At 40.4% G+C, this 27153-nt stretch overlaps 4 protein-coding genes across 4 annotated transcripts; all 4 read right to left on the reverse strand.

Moving 5' to 3' along the window:
• Positions 1-43: 43 nt before the first annotated feature.
• Positions 44-6131, reverse strand: LOC109982745 (protein wntless homolog; the record flags this gene model as incomplete). The annotated part of the gene is made up of 11 exons (XM_020632117.3): positions 44-1404; positions 1539-1707; positions 1902-1985; positions 2463-2606; positions 2693-2756; positions 2840-2937; positions 3027-3195; positions 4258-4394; positions 4490-4645; positions 5602-5726; positions 5834-6131. Coding segments are annotated over 11 exons (1545 nt in total), but the record flags the coding sequence as incomplete, so codon positions are not given.
• A 500-nt stretch (positions 6132-6631) lies between these two features.
• Positions 6632-13161, reverse strand: dr1 (down-regulator of transcription 1). The gene is made up of 3 exons (XM_020632185.3): positions 12328-13161; positions 10229-10392; positions 6632-7777 (listed from the first exon to the last, which is right to left on the reverse strand). Exons 1-3 carry the CDS (start codon positions 12545-12547, stop codon positions 7631-7633), a joined length of 531 nt encoding a protein of 176 aa, XP_020487841.1. The 5' UTR covers positions 12548-13161; the 3' UTR covers positions 6632-7630.
• A 1757-nt stretch (positions 13162-14918) lies between these two features.
• Positions 14919-18338, reverse strand: zgc:109982 (uncharacterized protein LOC553564 homolog). The gene is made up of 6 exons (XM_020632172.3): positions 18203-18338; positions 16456-16617; positions 16157-16336; positions 15980-16073; positions 15386-15569; positions 14919-15287 (listed from the first exon to the last, which is right to left on the reverse strand). The coding sequence occupies exons 1-6, from the start codon at positions 18297-18299 to the stop codon at positions 15051-15053; spliced, it is 954 nt and encodes a 317-aa protein (XP_020487828.1). The 5' UTR covers positions 18300-18338; the 3' UTR covers positions 14919-15050.
• A 273-nt stretch (positions 18339-18611) lies between these two features.
• Positions 18612-26650, reverse strand: scinla (scinderin like a). The gene is made up of 17 exons (XM_020632103.3): positions 26516-26650; positions 25630-25825; positions 25378-25532; positions 24137-24298; positions 23857-24006; positions 22730-22822; positions 22480-22612; positions 22309-22397; positions 21998-22213; positions 21373-21506; positions 21124-21214; positions 20178-20348; positions 19889-20063; positions 19676-19797; positions 19494-19571; positions 18979-19039; positions 18612-18896 (listed from the first exon to the last, which is right to left on the reverse strand). Exons 2-17 carry the CDS (start codon positions 25811-25813, stop codon positions 18769-18771), a joined length of 2142 nt encoding a protein of 713 aa, XP_020487759.1. The 5' UTR covers positions 25814-25825; positions 26516-26650; the 3' UTR covers positions 18612-18768.
• Positions 26651-27153: the final 503 nt, after the last annotated feature.

Consider the following 27153-nt stretch of genomic DNA (forward strand, 5'->3'; position numbering starts at 1 on the left):
ACACAACAAACAAACAAATCAACATGCACTGTCAGTTTTTGCCATGTTAAGGACCCCCATAAAGCGTTATTAGCCTCTGAGGGGGGGAGCACCCCTTCTCGCAAAATGTCTTAAATTCCTTTTAGTTAGACATAAGATCAGGATGCCCTGCTGATATTTTGTGGTTCTATTGAGGGGTCACTTGGTGGTCTTATTCTTTTTTAGAAACAGCTAGCAGCTAGTTTTTAGTGGTACAGCAACTTTCTGATAAAGTGTCCCTCAGCGGCAGTTTAATTCTGATTGGCTAGAGTGGTGTGTGTGCTTTTTATTATCGAGAATTGGCAAACACAAAACACACCAATGATACTTACGTATATGTGTATATATTATTAATATGTGTGTTTCCTAGGATACAAATATATTAATAACCTAAATGGTATACAATCATTGTCACAAATAATGTTTTGAGTTGGTTTTTATTTTTGGACCATTTTCATGTTTCCGCGCCCCCTGGTGACCCCAGGGGTCCGGACACCCACCAACCCTGATCTATATAACCTAGGGTTTGTAAATCTTGCTTTTCATGAATTTGGCTAAAACAAATCTAAAGTGAGAGTTGAAAATCTTAAGAAGTAGTTGTTATGTTTATTATTGGCAGGTGACATTGTTGGTAAATAAATATTGTTTTATTTAGAAAAGGTTCTAATACAAGACTTTAGGATAGATTGAAAACAACAAAAACACAGATTTGTATAACTTGCAAAGTAAATGTGTAAATCCAAAACCAAATCCAGGCTATTATATTGCCCTAAATTGTTTCAGAACTTTTTAGTGTTCACAACTCAAATCACTGTGTAGGGAGGACTTAAAACATTTTAAAGGGTCAAATACTAGTGGTTGACATTAAGCCATGATATCTCATACAGTTTTATTTATGTGCCCTTAAGCTTAAAAAGTAAATTACAGTCCAACACTTTGGATGCTGTTAGAGTTGAGCGGCCGCCCCGAGGGTAGAAACTTGCTGCAAGGCCATATGAACCCCAATCATCCCCTTGGCATTAAATGTAAGGTCCATGTTACTTTTATTATTCAAAGATTGTAACTAATTTCCCACAGTTTGCCCAGCAAATCTAAGCTTCAAATGGAATCATATTTTATATTCAGCGTTCACTTCTCCTCTGTGCCTTTCTATCTATGTCACTGTGTTTGTGAAAGTAACTGTATTTTAAACAGTCTGTATTGCAATGTTCATTATTTGGTTAAAACCTTACAGAAACCACACCAGTAAAATAAACTAGCTTCATGAACTAGATGGAGTTTTTATTTATTCCTCAGCCACCTTTCCTGTGATCCTGTACGTCTCGGTCGGCCCCTGCTCTTCCAATGTCAGCTGGGTCTCTTGGCTTTCCGGCTTCTCCTGCATATCTGCCAGCAGAGAACATAATCTAAGACTTTTAGCAACAAAACACGTCTGATAAATTTGCAAGTGAAAGACTGTACATTTTTATTTTTTTTATCTGGGAACTGTAACTTAACTTGAAGGTAAAAACACTACAGACCTGTTAGTCGACTGCCTCGTCCAGGCCTCTGCTTGTTAAACTTGTGGGAGGGGGCATAGAGGAACATAATGGTTGAAACATACAGGTTCCACATGCCGTAGACCCCTGTGACAAAAGCACTGTGGGCCTGCAGAGTGAAGTCTCCCCAATGCCAGTGACCTTCACTCACCTAATAACAGAAAATGAAAAGTTTTTAAATACTTTTCACAGCTCAAGCCTGTCATGATGGAACATCATAAGGATTAGATGTTTATGTCATTTGCACAGGTACAGGGCAGTACAGGTACACTGGCTTTTTTATTTATCATAGATCAAAGGAGTGAAACTTGAATGTTGGTCGTCTGAGGATATTGAGATACTTACTTGATTTAAGATGAAGAAGATGACAGTCATAGCTGCACATGCTAGAGTAACCAGCATCAAAAACTTGAACCTGAAGATGATCCCCTGCCGAGAACAGCAACAATTCATTAGCAGCAGACATAATGACTTATCGGTTGTATTGCAGTGTTTTTAAACTATTTGTATGGTGGACTATATGGGCACAGCATAAGATAAAAAAAATGATAAAGAGGATTTTATTTCCTTTTAGAAAACATTGTCTTTAGGTCAAGAATGAATTGAACAGACAAATAAAAAGCCATTAAAGGAAACCTTGGCTCTTTTTTATTTTACTTTGTTCTTCACTTATTTAGCTGTTTTCTGGGTGAAAATCTTGCTCTGGTGATGAAGATCAGTTTTGATGGTCTTTACAGTTGTCCAATTGAATACATTTAGAGAGACAGGACTTATGTGATGGATAGTGGGGTAGACATGCACCAAAAAAAAGTCAGGTCAGATTTGAGCTTGCACCTGTCAATGACTTGGAGCGCCAAATCAACCAACTGAGACATCCCTCGTCTAATTAAAAAATAAAAATAAAACCTTGTAGTGTCGTCTTTTAGCCTCTGGCATTGCAGGAAGTTGCTGCATTTTCCCTCCAATGTTCCTGAACACACAGCGCACCATGACACAGAGGGAGAGGAAATACAGGCAAACAGAAATCCCTGCCACGATAATGAAAGTGATCTGTGATGACAGTCAAGAAAAGAGCCAGAGCTGTTCTTAGAGGTCACACTGTTTATGAGACAGCATAGTGATGTTGTGAAGGATACTGCCACTCTTGTCCCAGTTTCTGATGCCCAAACACTGTAGAAAGGGTTGGTCAAATGAGCCCCCCTTTAAAACACATAAAGCACATTAAGATATCGAGAAGAAAGACTCGACCATAAAGTACCTAATCAGAGCAGTCATGTCATTACCGTTCACTCAGGTCGAATATGAGGAGAACAGAAGAGCCAAACACCACCAGCCCAAGCTGCCACCAGTACGCTGAGAGTCGATTCCTCCGACTTTGGTCCTGAAGGATTTTTTTTAAGTAAAAGAAAGTGAATAAATAGCATGAAAGCGTGCAGGAGAATGCAGCAGCAAGCAATAAAAGGTGCTCACCATGAGATGTTCACCGCAGAAGATGATCCAAAAACAGAAGAGGGCGGAGTAGAAGACGCCCTGTTGAACATCTTCATACAGCAGCATCCACGTCCACTCGAAGCCCAGAGAGAGCCACTCCACCGGCACGTTCAGGAACGTCATAGAGATGCCGAGAGCAACAATCACCCTGCACAGGGATCCAAACCCAAAGTGCTCACCTACATGTGCTCTTTTGCTGGGGGTGGAGTTTTGACCTCAATGTCTCAGGGAAATCTTGCACTTAAGATCGAGCATGTTTCTCCCAAAAAATACCCTGAGGTCGTTTAGACCCCTTAATGGTTTGATAGAAGTTTTACCTCCTGCTTCAAGTACACCGATTGTCTCACAAAGCCTGGGATGCACTCAGTGTTTCAACCAAGAGCAATCGGGGTGACTTCACTCTCTACCTTTAAAGAAAGCTAATAATGTATTTAACCTACAAACCAATATGTAGAGCCTGTTCTGAAGAAAACAAATATTTTGAACAACCTGAATTAAAAAATACGAGTGCAAAGCATAGAATAATAGAGCTCCTTTCAAAACAAATTCTACAATTGCTAATACTCTAATTCAATTTTATTGTGGTTAATTTTCATTATGACATCCATCCCTCCATCATCTTTATCGCTTTTCCCATTCGGGGTTGTGGGGGGCTGGAGACGATCCCAGCTGTCATTGGGCGAGAGGTGGGGTACACCCTGGATTGTTCACCAGTCAATCACAGGGCTGACATATAGATACAGACAACCCGCCATACTCACATTCACACCTACAGACAATATAAAGCCCTCTATTTCAGAACAGGCTGTTTCTGTGTCTGTAGCTTTAAATGTAAATGAGCTGTGTCTGACCACGCCCCTCTGGAAGGACTTGGGTGGCTCAGGCTTTCTTGCTCCAGGTCCTATTGTTAAGAGTGAGAAGGGCAGAACAAACACCTAGCTGTGGGAGTGCCACACAGCTGGGGGAGGGGTTACTGCCCTTTGTGATGTCATGAAGGGAAAATCTCCAAACGGCCTGATTGAGCACACATTTTCTGAAAAAGTGGAGCAGGCAAAAGACAAAGAGGATGGACTTTTCTTATAATTTTAGGGGTTTGTCGACAGATTAGGAACACACATTAGTGTTAGAGAAACATGGTAAAGTGTATTTTGCGGAACATGTATGACCTTTAATACTGTTCATTTGGTTATTGTATTCTATTTGCTCCTACTTTTCCAAAAGGACTGGAGGTCTTGCCATGAGGCTGATCCTGTGCCAGTACCAAACCGTTTCCATGGAGATCCAGGGCGTGAACACAGTCTTCATGCTGATCCACACTTTAGTGAAGCCTCCGTTCTGGTGTATGCCCTTGAAGAACACAGACATAAAAGACAAAAAAAGCTGGAAGATATAACCCATGCAGGCTTTGGAATAAATCCATACGATAGAATGATAAACCTCACCACAACATGGACGTCCTTTATGTCTCCAATGCCAACGTTGACCGTGTCATTCACCGGCAGGCGCAGGTTAATGAGGAAATATTTATGTGCCACACTTCCTAGCTCCATGAACGGTACGGGGTCACACTGATAAAAACGCCCTTCATTTTCATACGTCTGCAAAATCATGGACTGTTTCAGGTTTCAAAGCAGAAAACATTTGGTTTATATTTATGAGCATCATGCAGTTAGAGCTTCAACGCCTTGTGGAAAAATCGACTGAATGAAAATGAATCCCAGATATCTAAGTATTTTAAATTCTAAACGTTAGAAATGTGAGTATTTTCTGCTTTTCTTTGACATAAATGACAGTAAACAAAGAGACTTCAGAATTTTGACCTTCAGAATGGGGAAGCCATTTGAAAGAAATCACTTAAGGCTCTTGGAAATAGTGATGAGCTTTTTCTGCTTGTAAGCTTTATTTTGGGGCAGTGGACAGAGTCTGAACACAGAGAGAGAGAGAGAGAGAGAAAGAGAGTGGGGGATGACATGCAGGAATGAAGCCACAGGTCGGATTCAAACCCGGGTCACCCACTTGGAGGGCTACAGCCTCTGTAGGTGGGGAACGCACATTAACCACTAGGAAAGCTGCGCCGCCCAGCTTTTTCTACTTTCTTGGTATTTTATGAACCAAAAGATTTACCCCATTAAAGTAAAAAAATATATATTTTCAGATTAATCAATTACTCGGGCTTTCATTGGAGAAATAAACCACCAGCAACTGTAACAAAGGTAAAATAATGTGATATAAATAATGTGATTTAATCAAGAGTGGGATTATATAGACGCTTAGATACGGCCGACTTGATATCTATAAAAATATAATATAATAACCATTATTCAAATTACAGACACACTGAATGGATCAATCAATCCTCTGTATTTTATCTTATCTAACATTTCTTTCCTCTGCTCTCGTTTTATTTTAAACAAGCCTTCTGGTGTTTTCTGTCGTCAGGTTGTTTGGTAATGTCATCTTGCTGTTCTTCCCGTTATGTGTGATTTTGCCTTTACTTAATAGAACATAAAGCAACAATTCAAATGGTTAGTTGCACTCCGACATGCAGATCTACCTTTGCAACTTCAAAGGTGCACTTCAGTGGCCGTTGCTCGACTGAGTGAAACTTTGTGCTCCACTCTGACTTCAAATCATCTCTGTGTGCCAGACGAGCATCAATAGTGACGATGACATCATCTTCTGCACAAACAAGAACATGATTACGCTCTTTTTTATTTCTGAAACAGCATAGAGTTTAGCTTGGAGCAAAATGACTAGAAATGTCTGACACAGAAAACAACTCTTACCGATCGGATTGATCATTTTGAACGCAATGTCAAACTGAAGCACAGCCAGCATGTACTGAAACCAGGGACTCATCTCCGTGTCAGGAAGAGGAAGATGCACAGCAAACACTATATCGTTGGCATCCACTATTTTTGCAAGAGGCTCATCGAAACTATGGATCTGCTGGCACCGGTTTGATCCCCACGGCATGAGCCAGCCCAGCGTCCTGTGGCGATTAATGCACTTAGTGGCCAGGTAGCGGATTGCACTGGTAGGACTGGGAGCTATGGGAAAGTGGAGGAATCTGTCAGAGACATGCGGTTTGAGTTATGCTCAAGTACACAACATACAGTTTCATGTCATATTTGAGCCGCACTGGGAGAAGTCGTTTCGCAGAGCTTAATTGGCTTTTTTTTAAGGCTGCAGAATTAAGTCAATAAAAACGTCCTACTCACCGATAAACGCTCCAACCATGACAGAAAGAATCTGGAAAACAAGAATAAAGAAACCCAAGATAACCAACTTCTTTGTGCTCATGTTCTCTATAATTGCTCCCGCCATGTTGGAAGAGAAAATTCTTCAGAAAGTGATGCTCAAGACAAAAAGTCTGTGGTCTAAATGGGATGTGTGCTCAGCTGCCTCTCCTCCGTCCACCTTTCCATTCACATGGGACACTCCCAGGAGGCAGAGAGCACCGACACAGAGTGAGCAGAGAGGTGTGTGTGTGTGTGTGTGTGTGTGTGTGTGTGTGTGTGTGGGGGGGGGGGGGGGGGGGGGGAGGCAGATCAGTATAACAGATAAAGACAAAGACAAAACCATTGTCTATAAAACATGATTCCTTTATTGCTTAAAGAATACAACTTCCATAGCATAGCCAAGTGAATGTTTGTCACAAAAAGTTTACTTGTCATTACACTGAGGATTGACCACAGTTACAATGCAAATGTTCGATACTGCACCCAAGGGAGAGGGGGAAATACCAAATTCAGCCTGGATATCAAAGCATCTTACAAAGTGGTAGGTTAATAATCTGTAACGTTGTTTACACTGACCCGGAGTCAGTGAGGACAATCACAGTAGCACCTACACCTTTTAAAAACACTCAAATCTGTCAGGGCTGTTAGTCCGTCTTTGGTTCTAGGAGACAAAAATATTCCGTTTCTGAAAGGTGTGGCTAATTAGCAATACTGTGTGTGGTTCAAGGTAGAAAGAAAACGCAGCAAAAAGTGTCTGAATGTGTTAAATTTAAACAAAATGGTCCGCTTATTCCTCTACCCAACGAAAAACATTCCAATACAACGATCCTGTGAGACCACAAGAAAGGAGAAATCGTCTGCTTTGAAACTTTCTAAAGCAGTTCTCTTAAAGTGATTGGGAATAACGGATGAAGGTAAGCTATCTGGTGCAGTACCTGAAGAAGCAAACACTTTGCTGCTTTACCACCAATATCCACTGACGGATCCCAGGCAACGTCTGCCTTCAGTGCATCCACAACACATCCAGAAATCTACAAAATTACTCAAAACATGCCAAGACAGAAACAGAAGCAACTGAACAAAAAATGGGGGAAGAAGAGATAAATCAAACAACTTCATCAACAGCCTCTCAATTCAAATCATTTTCAGGTTCTGGTATCAGAACGTGTGGCAATCCCCTTTTCATCCTTCTCTTCACTGTCCATTCCAATGTGTATTATCAATGTTACACTAAGCAGTCTAACACGTCTCATGTCTCTGCCGGTGACAGTACGAGGAGATCTGTGTGCCAACACCGTCCCAGCGAGGGATCAGGACAAGTTGAAACATGTCGCCTGGGAATCACATGTCATCCTCTTCGTCTTCGTCCTGAGAGGAGCCGGCCTGCTGGGAGGCGCTGGCAGATGATGCCGCCATCTGCGCCTGTTGGGCGGCCTGCTGCATCTGTAACCACTCCTGCTGGGCGAGCTCCGCCTGCTGCTGCCGCGCCTGCACGAACACAGAGATGAGATATGAGAGAAAGGAGGGCGAATGAAGAGCTTATTTGGTTATCAACCGAGGTTAAGGATGGTGATATGGTGGTGTCCAAATGAAGCTGAAAATACTCGTATTGCAGCATTTTTTCACTCAAAGGTGGCGTGCATTAGTCTAAAGACAACAAAAACTGTTGTCTTCATGTAAAAGCCCAATTTTGTTTATATATCAAAAATGTTTTTGACACCATAACAAAATTTAAATAAAGCTATGGGAGAGATTTCATTCTTGATGCATTATTTTGTTGCAGGATTTTCAAAGTAGCATTCCCACAGTGCGCCATCTACACCCACCCCCTCCCCTCTGTGCGCCCTCAAAAGCCACAGCCCTAACCTACATGCACGAGTGCTGCTGTTTCAAAAGCTAACCTCAGCTCATCATAGAAACTAAGTCGTCTCATGTCTCGTAAGTAAACACTAAACTTTACCATAAAACATGTTTTTTTTTTAAAGTGACTATTTTACTACTCACAACGGCCAACGACAAACTCACAGTATAAACTCTGTCATCTGTGACGCGCTTTAAGTCTGGGCTCGTGGGGTAGAGAGCGAGCAGGGAGACAGGGAGGCGCCTGATTGGTTCATCAGATTGGTACCTTGAGGCAGACATTGGTCAAAGTTTTTACAGGCTTACAACTGCTGCAGTGAAGGATTTTCTTTGTTCCTTTTTCAGAGCACATGAGTTATTAATTTCTGTCAGGACAATTTCCAACAAAAATCTTAAAAAGTGGATCTGGAGAAAATTACCTACCCTGCCTTTTAATAAAATGCACCAAAAAAAAAAAATCTAGGCTGTTGCATGCTTGTTAAAAGTCTTACCTTACAATAATGGAGTATTTCTGAACCTAAAAGGTAGCAAGCTAGACGTACAAGAACGATATAATGACAACTCCCCATCCCCAAATCTCTTTCATAGACTTTGCAAAAAGGCTTCAGAATTTTTCTCAGTTGGATCATTTCAAAACCTAGCTTACTGTTTTCTAGCTTAAGTGTTCTATCCCATGTTGAAGGCTTTAAAGTGAAACTCAGATCTGCATTGTGTATGTGTGTCTCATGTTCAGCTTTTTGCTGGCTAATTCAAAAGGCACACAAATACTTGTCTTCTTTTTGATGCATCCTGTAAATACACAACAACGATTGATAATGCACTCCCATCTAGTAAAGTTGCAGAAGTCCCATAATAATCAACAAATCCATCTCCCTGTATTAGCCTCACACTCTGTAAAATTCAATCTAAGTAATGTACTATTGTCTTAGAGTAGCCCTGGCATGCATTACATTCAGGTTCCTGCAGGATCCCTGATTATGTCGACATAATCGATGATAGAGAGGACAAAGTCTGCACACCAGAAGCTGCTCCAATTAACATTTAATAGGAATTATCATCACATGTAACATTTCAGGCCTTATGTTTCTGTTTCTACATGTAGTGATTATTCCCATAAATGTTCATCGGAGTAGCTTCTGGTGTGCAGACTTTGTCTTCCTCTGTCTTTGGATACATTTTTTGTCCAGCACCCAGTACTCAACTATTCAGATGTGCGTGCTGTTTGATATTTCAACATAATCGATGATGACACTGAGGCCGAGGTGTTTACTGCCTGGATCTGCCAAGAAGAGATACTGCAACCTCCAACAGTTTAATACACTGCAGTACTCTTACTAGTTGTCATTTATTCATCTTCTGAGGCAAGTGTTACTTACTTATAGCGTATCAGTGTGATGTAGATGTTTGCTTAAATGAACCTGTTTTACGAACTTTTTAAAACAATGAACAAGGTTCAATTCTGCCTAAAATATCTTGAACAGTCCCCTAGAAATGATTCAGTTTTGACCATTAAAATTGTGTTGTACATCTCACAATAATCCACACTGTTAGGGAAAATCAATGTTGTGTTCTTATTCATTGTCTAAGCTATGTTCATGAAAAGAAGCACACAACATTTGTCTGTTGGGATCAGCAGACAACTCTCCCCTCTGCACTCCTTTATTTTCAAGGTCTCTTAGATGACTGTCACAACATATGTGTGTGTATGCCCCTCCAGTATAAGAATATATGCCTACTGGAGAAAGGTGGGCTTTTTCTTTGAATACTTGTGAAGTGTCGATGTAAATTGCTCCATCTTGCAAGATTAAAATTTTTGCTGTTTCAAAGTCTACTGTCACCTGTGCTATTCATTTTCACTACACACACGCTGTCAATTCCCTCTTTTACAATCCCCAATATTACTGCGCACTCTAAGTATGATATTAAATTGATCCATACAGCCATTTCCAGCCAGCTCAGTAAAATGTGGGATCCTTATGGAAAACAGCAAAACACAGAGAATAAGATATTCACCAAGGACTCTTATTTTTAGATGTTAAGTCCAAAAAGTTGGTTTCCAGCCTTGCAGCACGCACATACCTTAGCAAACAATTCCTGTTGTTGCCTGAGCAGTTCTTCCTCAGGGATGCCGAGGTTCTCCAGCCGGGAGCTTGCCTTCCTCCTCTTCAGGGCGACAGTTTTACACTCCTGCAGGACGTCTTTCACCTCTGTGATGTATGACGCGAAACCAAGACTCTCCAGGGCTGCAGTGAGAAAATCAAATAATTACTCTCTGTGGTTTTAAAATAACCATGGCAGGGCGATGGACACAACACCTCTTATGTTCCTTGAACTGATGGTTCCCAACCTTTTCTGGCTCATGACCCCACTTCGACTTTACAAAACCCTGGCGACCCCAGACATCCAAAACATGTGCAGCTTTTTTTCTGAAATTAATATGTCTTCAATCATGTAATATATTTTCTACTGTGTTAAAAGTAAACATTTATTTGAGACAACTTTTAGGCTTTGTGTAGATTTTTGTGGACAGAGGAAGAGAGGCTGGGATGACATTTCTGCACAATGGAGACAGACAGAGACTCTGCAAGTGTTCTTGTTTTGCTTTGGCCCACAGTAGACTTTTGTCAACATGTTTAACACTTTGAATTAAGGTCACAATATTCACCACTAACTAGTGGCTTTTGCTTACTTCTAGCTCATAAAAGGGCCATACTAAGCAAAGTACCTTGACATTGTAATTCCTGTAAACCAACTTCCTAACTTACTATCAATAAGAAGATAAGATAAGATATACTTTATTCATCCCAGCAGGGAAATGTAGGTGTTCCAGCAGCCAGCATACATACAAACACACAACACAACACATACATACATACACACAACACATACATACAAACACACAACACATATATACATACAAACACACAACACATATATACATACAAACACACAACACATACACACAACACATATATACATACAAACACACAACACATATATACATACAAAACAAACACACAACACATATATACATACAAACACACAACACATACACACAACACATATATACATACAAACACATATATACATACAAACACACAACACATATACACATACAAACACATATATACATACAAACACACATATACATACAAACACACAACACATATACACATACAAACACATATATACATACAAACACACAACACATACACACAACACATACATACAAACACATATATACATACAAACACACAACACATACATACACACAACACATACATACAAACACACAACACAACACATACATACAAACACACAACACATATATACATACAAACACACAACACATACACACAACACATATATACATACAAACACATATATACATACAAACACACAACACATATACACATACAAACACATATATACATACAAACACACATATACATACAAACACACAACACATATACACATACAAACACATATATACATACAAACACACAACACATACACACAACACATACATACAAACACATATATACATACAAACACACAACACATACATACACACAACACATACATACATACACACAACACATACATACAAACACATATATACATACAAACACACAACACATATACACATACAAACACACAACACATACATACAACACATACATACAAACACACAACACAACACATATATACACACACAACACAACAAATACAGTGGGTACGCAAAGTATTCAGACCCATTTACATTTTTCACTCTTTATTTCATTGCAGCCATTTGCTAAAATCAAAAAAGTTCATTTTATTTCTCATTAATGTACACTCAGCACCCCATCTTGACAGAAAAAAAAACAGAAATGTAGAAATTTTTGCAAATTTATTAAAAAAGAAAAACTGAAATATCACATGGTCATAAGTATTCAGACCCTTTGCTGTGACACTCACATGCTGTCCATTATTGTCTATTGATCTGAGGTTATATCTCCTAGCCCTACTTACAAGCCACTAGTTAATGGTGAATACAGTGACCCTAATATACAATATATTTTGATTGATCAATAAATAAAAATCACAGGCGACCCCAGTTGAATCCCATACGACCTCAGGAGGGGTCGGGACAAGCCTTCTTTACACACTGATTGTTGTGCAAACACAGGACTCACCATTGATGACATGTTCTGGAGAGATGGTCTTCTTGTCAGACTTGTTGCATATCTCGTTGGCTTCAGAGGAGATGAGGTGAATGAACTCTGTGCAGCAGTTCACCACCAGCTCTCTGGCGTCGTTGGCCACCCTCACGTTGGGCAGAGTTTCTTTAATCATCTTGTTGATCGCTGCTCTCGGGATCGTCAGGTCGTCGTCGTTTCCAGACGAAGAAGCCATCGCGGAAGACAAAAGTTATCACAACCCAAGATAATTAAAAAAAAAAAAAAAGGGTCCTGGAGTCCACTGGGTTGTGAAAACGACGGCAGGACACCGCAGGAGGTAAAATCACCTGCTCAGACAACTTCACGTCAACACCTATTTTAATGTCAACACCTGACGTGACGTAGCCGGCTGCTAACTTTAGCCACTTGACGCTTCGTGTTTAAGAGCAGCTGGTGCACGTAATGCGACGAACAGCCAAAAGATATATAAACACACAAAAAAAAAATTAGATGAAAGAAATATGTTAATACTTCAAACAGCTTAGCTAGCTAGCCACCTAGCTAGCTAGCAGCTCTGGTCCCTGCCGCAACCCCGCAGACGAGTGAGCGCTCAGCCTGAGAGCATGGCTAATGCTAGGCTAACAATGAAACGACCCGACCACATGTGGATAAACAGCTGGCTGGGTAAACACAGCGAGTACAAATAAAGCTCCAACACCAGCACCGAGTTACGCTTTCTCTAATTGACCGATTACATTCAAACTATTTTAAAGCTATCAGCAGTTCTGGTAGACTTTCTTTAATCAAGAAACATTAGCTTAGCGTCCGGATACAGCGTCAAACAATGAACCGGAAGCGGCATCAACCACAGGTGTTTGAAGAGGCCTCTCTGGTGTTTAGCCCCATCTACTGGACCCAGCGAGTATTACAACTAGCTGCTCTTTTCTTTTATTTATTATCATTATTAGTCAAGGATCAGACTGTGGGGCCCTTGAGGACTGACAAACTTTAAACCACCGCAGAGGTTCAAAATGTGTACATTTTTCAGTGACAGTAGACACTCTCCCTAAGTGGCCCCATCTGACATCACTCACTGTTGCTGCCCTGCTAAGCACACGTCGATGCTATGGGTACCAAAGTTTGTAAATGAACGTCAAAAGAGGAAAAAGGAGAAGAATTATTTATCATTGTTAGGAGAGAAAAAGAGGAAGAGGAGTATGCGTCGGGACACGGACAAACATGATGGTTGGAGAGTCCTTCAATTGATTTTCTATATAATTTCTATTCTTATATCCTTGTATTTAATTTCTCATCACTTAATGGCTTTTTTAGAAGAAAAAATATGCATTACCTGGAATTTCACACTATGTGCTTAGATTTGTGTATAGGCTATCTGCTGGTATATTTTTTTAAACAAGCTTTTAATGTATGATTTAATGTATGATTTAATGTATGATTTAATGTATGATTTAATGTATGATTGTGATGTATTTTCTGTTCCTTTATTGTTGTTTTCTTTATTGTTGTTTTCTTTATGATTTGTGTGTAATGTTGCAGTGTCTGTTAGTCTGTCCTTACTGTGCTGTTCTTTCTGTTTTTAACTATTGTAAAGTGTCTTTGAGTTTTTAAGAGCGCTTATAAATAAAATGTATTATTATTATCATTATCATTATTATTATTATTATTATTATTATATTGGCCCAAGATTTTCCAAGGATGAGAATAATTTTCCCTTCTTATTGTTCATAACAGGTACATAGAAGATTGATTAACCACTTGAAATCCCTTTATAATCATGGCATGGTGATTATAAATCACCATGCTGCATTAGCATCCAGCCTTATTCAGGAAGTCTAAAATGTTCAAGCAGCAATGAAAGGCATTGAGTTGTCAATACGTAAATATCCCAGCAGATGGCGTTTTTTTTAAAATAGTTTTTATGTGTTGACACCTTTCTGCAGGCCACAACTCCATGGAGCAGAAAGTGGAAAATTCCCATCGGTGCAGAACTAATTATTACCTATTGTGACAAAGGCTTAATGCCTAATAGTGTAGAAGTGGGGTTTAAGGTCTTAAAGCATGACCGTGCCATGACAATAAAGACATTTTATTCTTTAAAAAAAGAGGGTCCCTTTTTGTTGGTTTCTTTTCTATATCTGTTTTACCCTTTTCTTTTTCATTTGCCACACCCCACTGTTTCCTATTCTCTGACAACCCTCATACATAACTGTTTATTAAAAGTTTATCTTTAAGTCAGAGTGGACATACTAAGCCGTGACTGATTAGACTACATATAAGCCATTGTCCCAACCACATAGTATACATCTTAAAAAGTGGTTTACAAAGACACAAAATGAATGTCCTTTATGTCTGAAAAGTGCACATCATCCCTCAAAGAGACAGCATGGCTACTGTATCTGACTTAAAGCTCTACACTGACCTTACACACTGACCTTCATAGTTCTGCTTACATGCTCACATTAGTGTAACATGGGGCTTGGAGGATTAACGAGTTAAGAGAGTTATGGTTGTTGGCTGTATGTTCTGGGGTGTGGTTTAAAGCCTGCAGCAGGTACTTCAGACACACATAAGACGAGCTGCACAAACATATTTCACATTTTTATTTCTCAATAATCCGTGTTTCACCTTCTCAGGACAAAGAAGTCAAACATAATGAAGGAAAATAACAGGGAAAGCTCGACATGGATTATTATAGCAAAACTCAGAAACGCGATCTATTAGTTGCTCTTGTCCTTTTCCAAAGTAAAGCTCTTACGACTTCTCCAGCGTAAAAGTTTGATGAAGTTCAGACTGGCGTTGAAGACCTTGTCGTGTTCAAACACCATTTTGTAAAACGTGTCAATTGGGAGGTCACCGTTGGGGTCGGCATATTTGAGTGTGGTCATCGGGGTGTAGAGCGTGTTTGTCTGATGACGGAAAGGAGGATTCTCCATGGTGATGATCTTGTGTGTGTGCTGGGGGGAAAACACAGAAACCTTACGAACGGATTATGGTAACAAAAAAAACTATCAAAGCAATAAAGCTAAGGATATTCAGATGAACATTACTCTACCTCTGCTACGTCCTCTGCAGTCTGCCCGAGGGTTTCAAAGATTTGCTTGTAGTTCTTCAGGTAGATGTTTGAGAACATGTCAGCAGTCACTTTGTCGGCTTTGCTGAGATCAGTCTTTAGACCCTCGTCATAGACTTTACGCTCAAACTCTGTTATCACTGGACCTGGCTCTATCAGGCTGATACTGAGGACAGAAAAAAACAATGCATGTAACAAACATAATAAAGTGCATTTTATATTTGTTATGCTGTGGCAAAAAAAGTGTAGCTCCGTTCTGACACCACCCTGCAGAGTTATCCATTTTAATATTAGGTTACTGAGGGATAGTGTGTTAGGACTTGCCCTCAGACGAGGGTGTGCTGTGGTTGGTCTGCCATGACGTACTTTGGCTGGCATATTTTCTCCTCAGTGGTTAAACAATGGATGATCTGGTTGTGCAATGTGAGTGTGCAGATAGACAAGTGCGGATTTGCAGGCATGAAGTGCACCACTGTTTCCCTTACTGATCCCTGCTTGTCTGGATCTCAGTGAGAAAACGGACCTGTTTCATGTCTGCATGCTTGCAGAAGGAGCGTTCACTTATTTGTGTCTTACTTGAGATTGAACCTCATGGCTTGCACTGCTAAGCTTTCACAGAAGCCCTCCACTGCAAACTTGGATGCTGCGTAGACGTCGTTGAATAAAATACCTTAAAAACAGAGCAGATTCAGAAACTACTAATGGTATTTATGCACCAAAAAACAAACTCTGACATGATGCAACCAGTCGCACCCTGAATTCCCATGACGCTGCTGATCACCACTATATGTCCTTTTTTCCTCCTCTTCATGTCAGGTAGGATTTCCTTCAGCAGCCGCACAAGCCCAAAGAAGTTGGTGTCCATGACTGTCTTCATCTCATCGATAGACTGACACTCGATGGGTCCAATCAGACCCATCCCTGCATTATTTACTGTGACAAGGAAGTCAAGAATGACAAGTGTAATTGATGCAACAAAAAACATTGAAAATCTAAACCTTAGAATTTAAAAAGATTTTCAGGGGCTAATATACTAGATGTTTCAGGCTTACTCAGAATGTCCACCCTGCGCTCAGGCAGGCTGTCCACGCAGGCTTTGATGGAGTCCTCATCACACACGTCCAGCTGTTTGATCTCCAAAGTCCTGCCCAGAGACCGGCCCGCTTCCTCGATCAGCGCTCCAGCCTTACTGAGGTTCCTCATGGTGGCATAGACTTCAAAAACATGATACATATAGAGCCTGCTTTTTTATGCACAACTTTTAAACAGAAGTTCTGGTGAACATAAAGTATGACAAGACACATCAGACATAAAGGGCCAGTGCACCTATAATCACAAATTCACACTCCCAAAACTCAAATCTGACCAAACGTTGCAGATGCAGATAGTTTTCAGATTTTTACAAGGATTATTTATGGATGAAGTGGCTTTATTAGAGACAAGGCAGTGAATAGAGTCAGAAATCAGGAGAGAAAGTGGGGAATTACATAAGATAAGATCATCTTTATTGTCTGTCCCAACAGTGACAGAAATTCTCCTTGCAGGATTTTCCTTGGGGGGAAATGAGCCACAGGTCAGATTCAAACCAGGGCCGCCCACTCAGAGGACTCCAGCCTCCGTTCAGGAGTGTGCGCATTAACCACTAGGCTACTCGCACCCCAGGTATTTATTTTTATATTTCAAGGAGCTAAAGTTTATTGTGCTTGCAGCTACTCTTTCTGTTTCTCTGGTTTGCCCCTTGTGGTATCTTCTGGCATTGCATATATTCTCATTTTCTGTCTCTTAATGTCTGTTTCCACATTATTGATTAATTGCTCACAAGATTTATCTGCTCATTTTGTAAAAAGTGTTTAATAATGACATCTGTCAAAATCAACAACATGTTTCTTGACATAAGAGTCAGAGCTGTTCAGGATCAACTGAAGTCATTGATAGATTTCTTCTGAAGGAAGTAGTTCCAATGCAATCGGCTGAGAATATGGGGTGTGTATGATTCAAAATAACCGAGACATCGTTCATGGAGACGGATGATCTTGTTGACTCGATTTAGAGGTGAAAATATAGCCTAACATTTTCCCCTCCAGTAGTCTCAAAAACAACAATCCTACAACTTATCCAAAGTGTTTTTAACAGTTTTTGCAGCTAAAGAAAAATCACTTACCAAGAGTATTATTTATAGCTTTAATCACAGCATCTCAGATACTCATTATTTGATATTCATAATTCCTAAATGTAAGCAGTAAGGGGCTGTTATAACATGCAGAGACTGGGTTATGTGTGAGAGTTATGTCCCAGTAGAATAATGTAAAATAAAATTGAAGCAATAATTAAAAAAACCCTACCCTAACCCTAATAACATATAGAAAAGTGCAGCCCACATATTTCAGTCTCTCTTGTGTCAAACACAACGCAGGTTTAGGAGAAAAGACAGCAAGGGAGGGCTTTAAAATATCAAAATCATCGATCAAAATATTGGTGCAAGTTTATAAAAATCTTTTTAATCCAACTGCTTTCTTTAAAAAAAAAAAATGCAGAGTAATCTACAGCAAGGGGGGGGGACTAGTCCCTCATTTAATCCCCAAATAAATTCCCTACAGCCCATTGTCTATACAGTTATTGTTCTTCAATTGCTGTAACTTTTTGTAACAATTTAATAAATCAGTGATACAGACTCCTATGAACAGCTAGCTTTAATATATTCTCCTTATAGAATTTATATATAAGAAGCAGCTTCAGAAATACAGTCGTCAGCTTTATAAAAGTTATACAACACTTTTTAAAAAAATGGTGCAAGTTTACCCATGAACCTCTTCTTCTCATCCTTCGCTATGCGGGCAGCCAAGGCGAGGCCAATCCCCGAGGAGCAGCCTGTGATGAGTACCACCTTCTGATTCATTGTGCCGTGTGTGGTGTTTGTCTTGCAGCTCAAGCAGCAGAGAATGGAGAGGAGGAAAAGAGGGGAGGCAACAGGCAATGTGGAGGCTGTTTTTAAAACCTGCACTCCTTAATCCTCAGGTCTGCGACTCAGCAGAAGCCTAGTGTACTCAGGCTGAAGATTACCTTCAAGCTCGGCCTTCGCATGGTGCTGAAGTGGATTCAGGCTAATGATCACAAGTCCATAAAGGCATTTAATAATGAGGACATGTTAAAGTAAAGGGAAGAATATGCACATGTGTTGTTGAATTAATAAAGAAATACATTCAGAGTATGGTTTTTAAAATGACTTTTATTAAAATTCTGATTTCCACAGCCGTAACTGTCTGTGCTGACAGAAGAGTAATGGATCTTTGAAGGTACATGCATATGCAACTGCTTTTTTGCCACTAATGAACTCTGTGATGTTCTTTCATGCACTGCATAAGATCTTAGTCCCACATCTTGGGGTCCCAGGCGTGGAACCAGCCAGTGAATGAGGGGGGCTCCGCCCCCTGCTTAATGGTGCAGACAGACAAACCGAGGCGTCCAGAAGGATCTGAGTCCAGATATTGTTGAGCTGGAAGGAAAACAAAGACACATCAGTGAACAGGGTCCGTAAGATCGTTTATCTAAATCTTGTACTGTGCTTTTTGTTTTACCTATTTTGGATGATCCAGCTTTCTCACACTCATTTGCTTCCTTTCCAATCCAAAGGTGGATCTGGGGGAGAGATAAACAGAAGGATTTAGGGATGAGGTAAATATAATAATAAAACAATAGAACAGAAATACAAAAAAGCTAAATCTGAACCATTATATTAAAGGAGAATCTCTTAACTTAGGCCCCATTGTTACATATTTTAAAGTGTATGACCTAGAGGTACAAATTGAAATTTCTTAATGCTTCAGGTGGGTTGTGTTCAGAGGGGCAGCCAGGGGCCCCCCTTGAAATCTGGTGGCGACCCAAGGCCTCTTTATGAGCTTCAAAATAACAAAACCAACATAATAAACGTCAACTATCTCTATACAGTTATTTTTTAATGCTGCAAAACTTACTTGAAATATTCAATAAATGTATTTTATCTATTAAGTAATCCAAACCCAAAATATAATCAAATGAATAAATAAATCAGGTTTATAAATTGTGGAACCCTATAAGAGTGAAGGCAGCATACCTGATCCCAGGTGTCCAGAATCATGACATCATCAGGTAGTAGGTCCAACTGACTGAACTCACCAGGCACCTCTTCAGCCTGAATATTGAGCAACATACATTTTTTAAAGTGGTTCTATTTATGTGCATCATTAAAACAAAGATTTTGAATCTCAATAAATTGAAACCAATTTAAATACTCACAATCAGCCTGCCAGTCTTGTTTGAACAGCCAAACAGTCTTGGAGGCTTGATTGTCTGCTGGTTCTGCAGGTTCACGGAGGTCTGGTAATCTTTCTTACCGCCCAATGCTTGCCAGAAAGCAGCTGACAACCAGAAGCAAACCACAGTTTTCCACAGGAAATACTTTACAGCCATATCCTGCTGACATAAAAGGTTGTTTTTCTCAGCACCCACCTGGCTCCTGCGACTCCTGCACCTCACTGGGAGTTCCTCCGAGCAGGCCAGCAACATACTTAGCTACAGCCATTTCCTCTGGATTTGCTCCTTTCCCCTTCCACATGAACAGGGAATCACTTGTCTTCAGCACAAACATGTCGTTGCTGTTCAGGGATGAGGCAGTGGGCAACACCTGAGTGAGTCAGAAAGGCACAAAGACATGAAAAATGTGAGTAGTTTATTTCAAAACACTGTTGCTTTAATGCTGTTGCTTTAATGCACTTTCAGTGTACTAAACAAGGCTGACCTCGACAGCCCGGGTGGCTTTGGTGGAGCTTTGGCGGATATGAAAGAGGCGTGTGCTTCCAGGCTTGCTCTGGCCGTGCTCACGGCATGTCCCACCCAGGTGGATGACCAGGGGCTTGTCTTTGAATACACTCACAAGATGAGCAGGTTCTTGGCCCTGAGTGACTCGTACCTGTAGGGAAATAGCAGTAACATAACTTACACGAGTTGTGAAGACGCTGTGATAACACATTTTTTCCCTAAACTTAAAAGGTAGGAGTATGTCATCACATCAAATTAAAGCTCCTGAGGAACTCGCTGTTTGTGCAGATTTGGCGCCCCCTGGGGACAAAGCAGCAGTTTTTATCTGTGTTGTTTTTGTCTTAAACATGTGTAAGTATTGAATAGTGTTTTCATTACCAAAAAAAATAAATAATTAGGCTTGATTAAAACAGTCAAACACAGCAGTTTGTTGTCGAAAAAATTGTAAAAAAGGTAATTTAGACAGCATGCTTCTCTTCGCCTGACACCTACCCCTCAGCAGCATTTCTTAGCATTAGAATAACTTAATAGTAAAAAACTGAATCCTCTAGCTGATGGTCTTTTCTGTTTTTGTAGGTCATAAAGATGTGTCCGTGTTCATTTCAATGTTTCTTAAAAAGCTAAAAAAACTCCTCACAGGAGCTTTAAGTCCAAATATATTCATACATAAATGTATGTAGCACTACGTAAGAATGTAAGATACAACTTTTCAAAACTTGGAAAATGACAATTAAGTACAAAGAATTAGAAAAAATAAACTCCAGAATATGACTGTGATAGGAAAAAAGCCACTGTGAGAACATTTTAAGGTCGGCTAGTTGTGAAACAGACTTAACGTTTCCTCCAGCCTTTTATATTGAATGCCTTAACAACACACATAAAAACCTGACAAACACAGGAGATCCCTATAGCAGTGAAGATCTTACCTGGGTTGCGGCTCCACCCAGGGAATCATCCAGATTGACGGTGAGATAGGCGGAAGCAGCCAGTTCATCTATGGAACACTTTTGTCCTTGCCTATCGACAGCAATAAGACATGTCGTCATGAGCTGAATCAACGGGGATATATTTACTGAGGAGGCTTGAAAGCAGGGTAAGCCTTACTGCAGCAAGCTGTGTATTATAACCCTTCATGAACTCTAACAGGCATATTACATAGAGGAGGTTGCACTGACCAGGTGTAGATGATATGCTTCTCTTTCCCACCAGTGTTGTAGGTGTACAGCAACAGGTAACAGTCACCTCCGAAGAACTGTCCATAGGTGGATGGATCCATCGGCACTTTCTCCCCTTTCTCCAAACGCCAGATCTACAGACAACCAACACTGTCACATCAACATGCTGGCGTAGTTGCTTCTAGCTATTTCTTAGTCAATACAATGTGCAGACTGGGACACCAATATTCAGTGTTGTGGAGTCAATATGAATGGACAAAGACATGAAGACGGCTGAGCTTAGTTACGACACTTTAGTGGAAAAAGGGTTTTAGACTATGAGGCCATGCAGACCGTAGTCAGGCTATCGTTAGCTTCTTGCGCTAATTACACACGTTATTGTGTCAGCTCATGCTCTCTACACCACACACATGTACATGCTCCTCCTGCTGTCTGCCGGGCAGCACACAACTCACAGAAGGGGGGCGAATATCATGGATTTTTAAACGTCTGACAGCCTACCACTAACATTTTAGTCTTGTCTCCTTAACAACAAAACTTGTGTGTCGTCTGATCTGATTCAAAGCTTGTCAATGTTATTATTGTGGAAAAATGGTCACTGATGAACTAGCAATTTGAACTTTACCTGGACTTCCCCGGAGCCATCATCCACCATCCCATGCTGGGCAGCCATCGCCTTGTTGCTGTGTAGTGTGGAGCAGTCGAAGGGGATCTGCTTCACCCGGGCAATCCGGCCGATGGTGTAGGTCTCACCTGGGCCTGTGGTCTCATCCTTGTCCAGCCAGTTGAAGAAGAAGTCCTTAAACAGTGCAGTCTCACCCCCGGCTGCCATGATCATGACCTGTTCATTTTGAATGTACAGAAGAGTAAGCAGGTGAGTTAAGGAGAAAAGACAGGATGCATGAAGTTATGGGGACTTAGCCATATCCATACTACCTGAGTATTCCTGGCATACTTCTTGTCTTTGATGAATTTATCTGCAGTAGCATATGCGGCTTTTCGCTCGTCCTTACTTGCCTCCTTCCCTGAAGTTAAGTGTTGAACAGTTGTTAGAGATTTCAAACGCTCAGAGAGCTGCAGAAATGTATAGATGTCACAATCAAGTACCTTTCCAGACAAATATCTTCCTGTCTCCTCCATTGTCTAGGATGTAGCATTCTTTCTGGGAGAGCATGTCTTGTTTGAATGGGTTTTTATCCGCCACCAGAGACATAGTCATGGAGCCAGCAGCATCAGAAATCTACAAAGAAATTAGAGGATTAAGACATCTCCACGTATCATCTGATGATGGGAGGTGATGATGCATTTATGATCAATAATCTATCACAAAGAACAGAACATTTTTGTGTGTTTTTACCAAATAGAGCGATGCCTTGTTCTTGTTTTGTTTGTCAGCAGATACATCAGATTCAGGAACAGCATCGCTGAGCTCGGGTTTGGGTCCAAGCACCTGTACATAAACACACACCCAGACTGCAAAATCATATCTGCATCCTATAGTAGCCAAATGAAGCAGATTAAAGCAACAATATGTAACTTTTCCACCTTAGAATAATACTTTCTCAGGTCGATTTAATAGCACAATAACTTTCAACAGGGAAAATGGTGTCTCTCCCATGTTCGCCCAATTGCCTGTATACTGCAGTATGTAACTTTGGGCAGCAAGCCAAGTTCATCTCACTATGAGTGCGTACGGCTTTACGGCACTGGTTCACACACCAGCCTTCAGTTTTTAAAGGAAGCCGGTTAGCGCGTCTCTGTAAGGTTGATACGATGGCTGAGGCTAAGAGGAAGAGGACGGTGATGATGAAGCTATGAGGAGAAACAGAGAGAGGGACAGAGCAAGAAATAGAGAGTACATCCCTGCAGATATCATTCATAACAGATTGTGTCGTAACATAAAGCTGTATTGTTATCTGTGTCATTGCCTGATGTTTGGCAGCTTTAGACCCACTTATGTCTCAGGTTTCAACACAAATAAACAATTAAATCCACTTTATGCCAAAAAAGTTTTCTTTCTGGGGCGCAGTGGTTAGTGCGCGCGTCCCATGCATGGAGGCAGGCGGCACAGGTTCGAATCCAGCCTGTGGCTCCTTTCCCACATGTCATTCCCTACTCCCTTTCCCTGATTTCAGACTCTATCCACTGTCCTATCTCTCAATTAAAGGCACAAAAAGCCCAAAAATAAATCTTTAAAAAATACAAAAATAAAAGTTTTCTCTTTCTATTTTCCCTGGATCTCGAATGTAGCCTCTTGGCCAAAGCCCAACTATCATGGCAACAGAGTCATATTTGCGCAAAATCTGTTAATAATATTGATCCTTTTCAAAGGACATTTATGTTATGCTTCCCACAACATCTTTACCCTCTGCTTGTCAACAGGTGCACGTTAAGAAGGGGAGGTGTACCAGACCTATGATAGTGCAGGTGCACACAGAGTAACAACGGTAACAACTAAAAATAATAATAATAATAAAAGCTTACATTAATGACTTCTTCTGGCTCTTCACCCTCATTTATCATTTCGACATCAGCTCGGCCCTTACGCTCATTATCACGAATCTCTTTGGCCAGCTCGGTGGTCTTCAGGCGTTCGAACCGATTGCTTTTACTTCCTGACCAGTGGTAGATTATCTAGCATTTCCAAGAGCATAGCAGAGGATATAAGGACAAAAATAAAGTAATGGTTAAACACTGAATTTATCCAGTCGCTTCATTCTCATTCTCACATATTCCAAGTATAGAGTCACTTTCTCCATATTACCTTTCCCAAGTCAATGATGAAGCAGTCTCCTTTATTGAAGCTTCCCCACTTCAGATCCACCTCATTGGCTCTGATTGTCCGTCTACCTTTAACATGCAGCAAGCGTTTTACATCTGCGCTGTTGGTGACCACATGTTGGAAGCCAGATTGTGCTCCACCTTGCTTTGACAGGAGGAAAGTTACATTTAGTTGAAGACGTAGGTTAAGAGCAAAACCACTTTCATACCCGAGACCAAGACAAGACCAAGACATTTAGGGGTCGAGGCAGAGTCAAGACCAAGACCTTATTACTGAAAAATCCTCATTTTGTGTGCAGGGGGCGTGTCACTCACTGTAACACAGAAGGTTACGGCTGATCAAAATCAAACGACAAATGAATTGAAGTTATTTGTTTATTAAGAAGGGGCAGGAAGAGAGAATACGATTACTTTAATACTTTTTTTCAAAATTACATTTGGCAGATAATGGCAGATAAATGACCTTTTAACACAGGGACGCTGGATTAAACAAGGAAATTGTATTTTTTATATCATGGGGACTTTAATAAATTCAGCCCATGCTGTTTTTACATATAGAAAAATCACCAAAAACATTTTTAAACTGAGCTGTAAAGATGTTTAATTAAGCTTTAAAATTGGGAATTTTTACATGAGGCTTAATGTGGTATCCTTGGCTTTTTAGAGCCAGCCCCAAGTGGACACTCCAGGAACTGTGTTTTTTACACTGCCTTCGACGGTTAGGAAATTCCCACAGTGTCACTTTGCTCTCATGCTCTCACATAAAGGCATTTTACACACTTCTTTGCAAATAGAGCAAACAAGCATATTGCCAAAAACTACACATTTAAAGATGTTTTTGTTGTGTCCTTACATGTAGAGATTAATATTCAACTTCAAATATGTCGATTTGTGATGTTAAAAACAACATTCGTTTCTCCATTGGCCTGCTTCATATTGAACTCTGCAGCCTTGTTGTTGTTTATTGAGCATGTTCCTTCTCAGCTTGTTTGCCAGTTCAGGCTCTCCGTGGAAACCTCATGCGGATAAACCCCAAGGGAGCCACTCACCACGTCTCCAAGAGTACCAAACATAGCACTCTGAGGAGTTCTCCTTCCCACATTACCCACAACCTTTAACAACATCTGTGGACTGGTGTCACTAGATGGCTTAATACTTTAATTGAAATATAATAATAACGCCTATAAAAACATGCTTATATGATACGTCATTAGCATTTTTCACCTTGTACTGGACGCCCCTTTTGAAGTAGCTCATAAAGGTCTTCGACTCTTCATTTTGAAACTCCACAAACTGTCTTGGGCTTTGACCCAAGAAGTCATCCAGCTGGGTCATGAAGATGGCGGCACAACCTCTCTCATCTGCAGAAGCCTCGCTGCCTGTTGTACAACATAAAGTCATAAATAGTGAAAACAGAAAACGAATGACTGTTCAATGACGCACAGACAATGAAGGCGTAAGCAAAGAATCCAATACCATGCCATGCATGAATGTTATAGAATGGCCGGTTGGAGTCGCTGGTGTAGAGCAGTAGGTAAGAGTCTCCGGTGAAGAAGTTTCCATGGTATTCATCAGGTACAGGTGACAAATCCATCTTCTCCACCCGCCACACCTGAAGGCCGGGCTTTTTCCCGGCTCTCTGGAACTCTTTGTGTGACATCTTGCTCAGGGCCTGAGAGAAGACACATTTTTTTTAACAACTATGATTTGGATTAAACCTTATTACATGAACAGGAATCTTAATTCTGTTTATGAGTATAAGCACCAAGCACTCTGCAGATGTTCTTTGCAGCAATTGTTGCAAAACCTGTAATTCAGGTAGGTTGTGATTAATAAAGTGGGTTGTCTTATTAGCTGAAGGGAAACAACACCTGATGTGCCAGGGAGTGTCTATTAACTACCAAACTGCAGTACAATGTTGCTTTGGTAATTAGGGGTAGCCACTCCAAAGACAAGAACAAAAAACTATCTTTCTGTCTTAAAGAACTGCATTTAAAGTTTCAGATATAAAACAGATTATATTGATATAGAATTAATTATATTATGCAAGACAGGATTTCCAACTGGTTTTAGTTTATTAACAAATGTACAAAAACGTAGTTTCTGCATATACTTACAACTTACCGAATATTATTTACATCACAAACTATGGACTACATAACGTTAACTATTTTCTGCACATCACTGCAGAATACGACCGAGCGGACCAGTCATGCAGAGACTTTATGATCATTTATTAAACTTTTTCAAAAGGTAAAATAACCCAAATAATTGCATTAACTATGTGAATAGTTTCAGGGAGTTTTTCTTGTTGTAATATAGTATTAAAGCATGCAGGATGGAGACGAAAATGTTCTATTACCAGGTGAGGAGTGAAGGCAGATGCTGGGTTGTAGAGAAGCTGTCTGCGTTGCTCGGCTGCTCTTCCAGGTGTCCGCCCGGATCACCAGACTTACGCAGTTATAAAGGCTGCAGAAACATCCGTGTTATGACAGAGAGGCGTGTCCAGACAAATTCCGACACAACCTTCTGTGCGCAAACGCTGCATTATAACACCCTTCATGCAGCAACGAGTCCTCAGAGTAATAACATGTAGGCATACTACTTTATCTAACACTGCTGATTTACAATGACATGCTTGAATAGATAGATTGTGCCCCAATTCTGCTAAATGAAACCCGGGCTTAAGCTTAAAAAAAAATACCCAAAGTGGTACCAAACCTTATAGCTGGCCTTATTAGCCTTCACGTTTCTGCTTCAGTTACAAACGGAATAATGCAAATTTATGTTGATGTCCTCTAAAATACTCTATTTGTAATGTACAAAGAAAATAAGTCATCATTTTCTCAATGGAAATCTCCCACTATTTCCCACTAATTCAGGAGGTAAAAATCATAAATGATAATCCAAATGTTTTTGTTGCATAAAGTTTACAAATAGACTTAAACGTGTGGCCTTACATATTAAGGCATCTTAATCTTATAGTAACTTGCCATAAAG

The sequence above is a fragment of the Labrus bergylta genome, chromosome 6 (genome assembly GCF_963930695.1).
Source record: "Labrus bergylta chromosome 6, fLabBer1.1, whole genome shotgun sequence".
In the NCBI taxonomy this organism is placed as follows: Eukaryota; Metazoa; Chordata; class Actinopteri; order Labriformes; family Labridae; genus Labrus; species Labrus bergylta.

Coding starts and splice junctions, on each gene's coding strand:
- dr1 (XM_020632185.3), bottom strand. CDS start 12,547: ATGGCTTCTTCGTCTGGAAACGACGACGACCTGACGATCCCGAGAGCA. Junction 10,393..12,327: donor TCCAGAACATGTCATCAATG/GTGAGTCCTGTG, acceptor TTCTCACTGCAG/CCCTGGAGAGTCTTGGTTTC. Junction 7,778..10,228: donor AACAGGAATTGTTTGCTAAG/GTATGTGCGTGC, acceptor GTGTTCGTGCAG/GCGCGGCAGCAGCAGGCGGA.
- zgc:109982 (XM_020632172.3), bottom strand. CDS start 18,299: ATGAATCAGAAGGTGGTACTCATCACAGGCTGCTCCTCGGGGATTGGC. Junction 16,618..18,202: donor TGAGAAGAAGAGGTTCATGG/GTAAACTTGCAC, acceptor ATGTTTTTGAAG/TCTATGCCACCATGAGGAAC. Junction 16,337..16,455: donor GCGCAGGGTGGACATTCTGA/GTAAGCCTGAAA, acceptor TCCTTGTCACAG/TAAATAATGCAGGGATGGGT.
- scinla (XM_020632103.3), bottom strand. CDS start 25,813: ATGTCACACAAAGAGTTCCAGAGAGCCGGGAAAAAGCCCGGCCTTCAG. Junction 21,507..21,997: donor ATGGCTCCGGGGAAGTCCAG/GTAAAGTTCAAA, acceptor GGTTGTCTGTAG/ATCTGGCGTTTGGAGAAAGG. Junction 20,064..20,177: donor AAGCCACCCGGGCTGTCGAG/GTCAGCCTTGTT, acceptor TGACTCACTCAG/GTGTTGCCCACTGCCTCATC.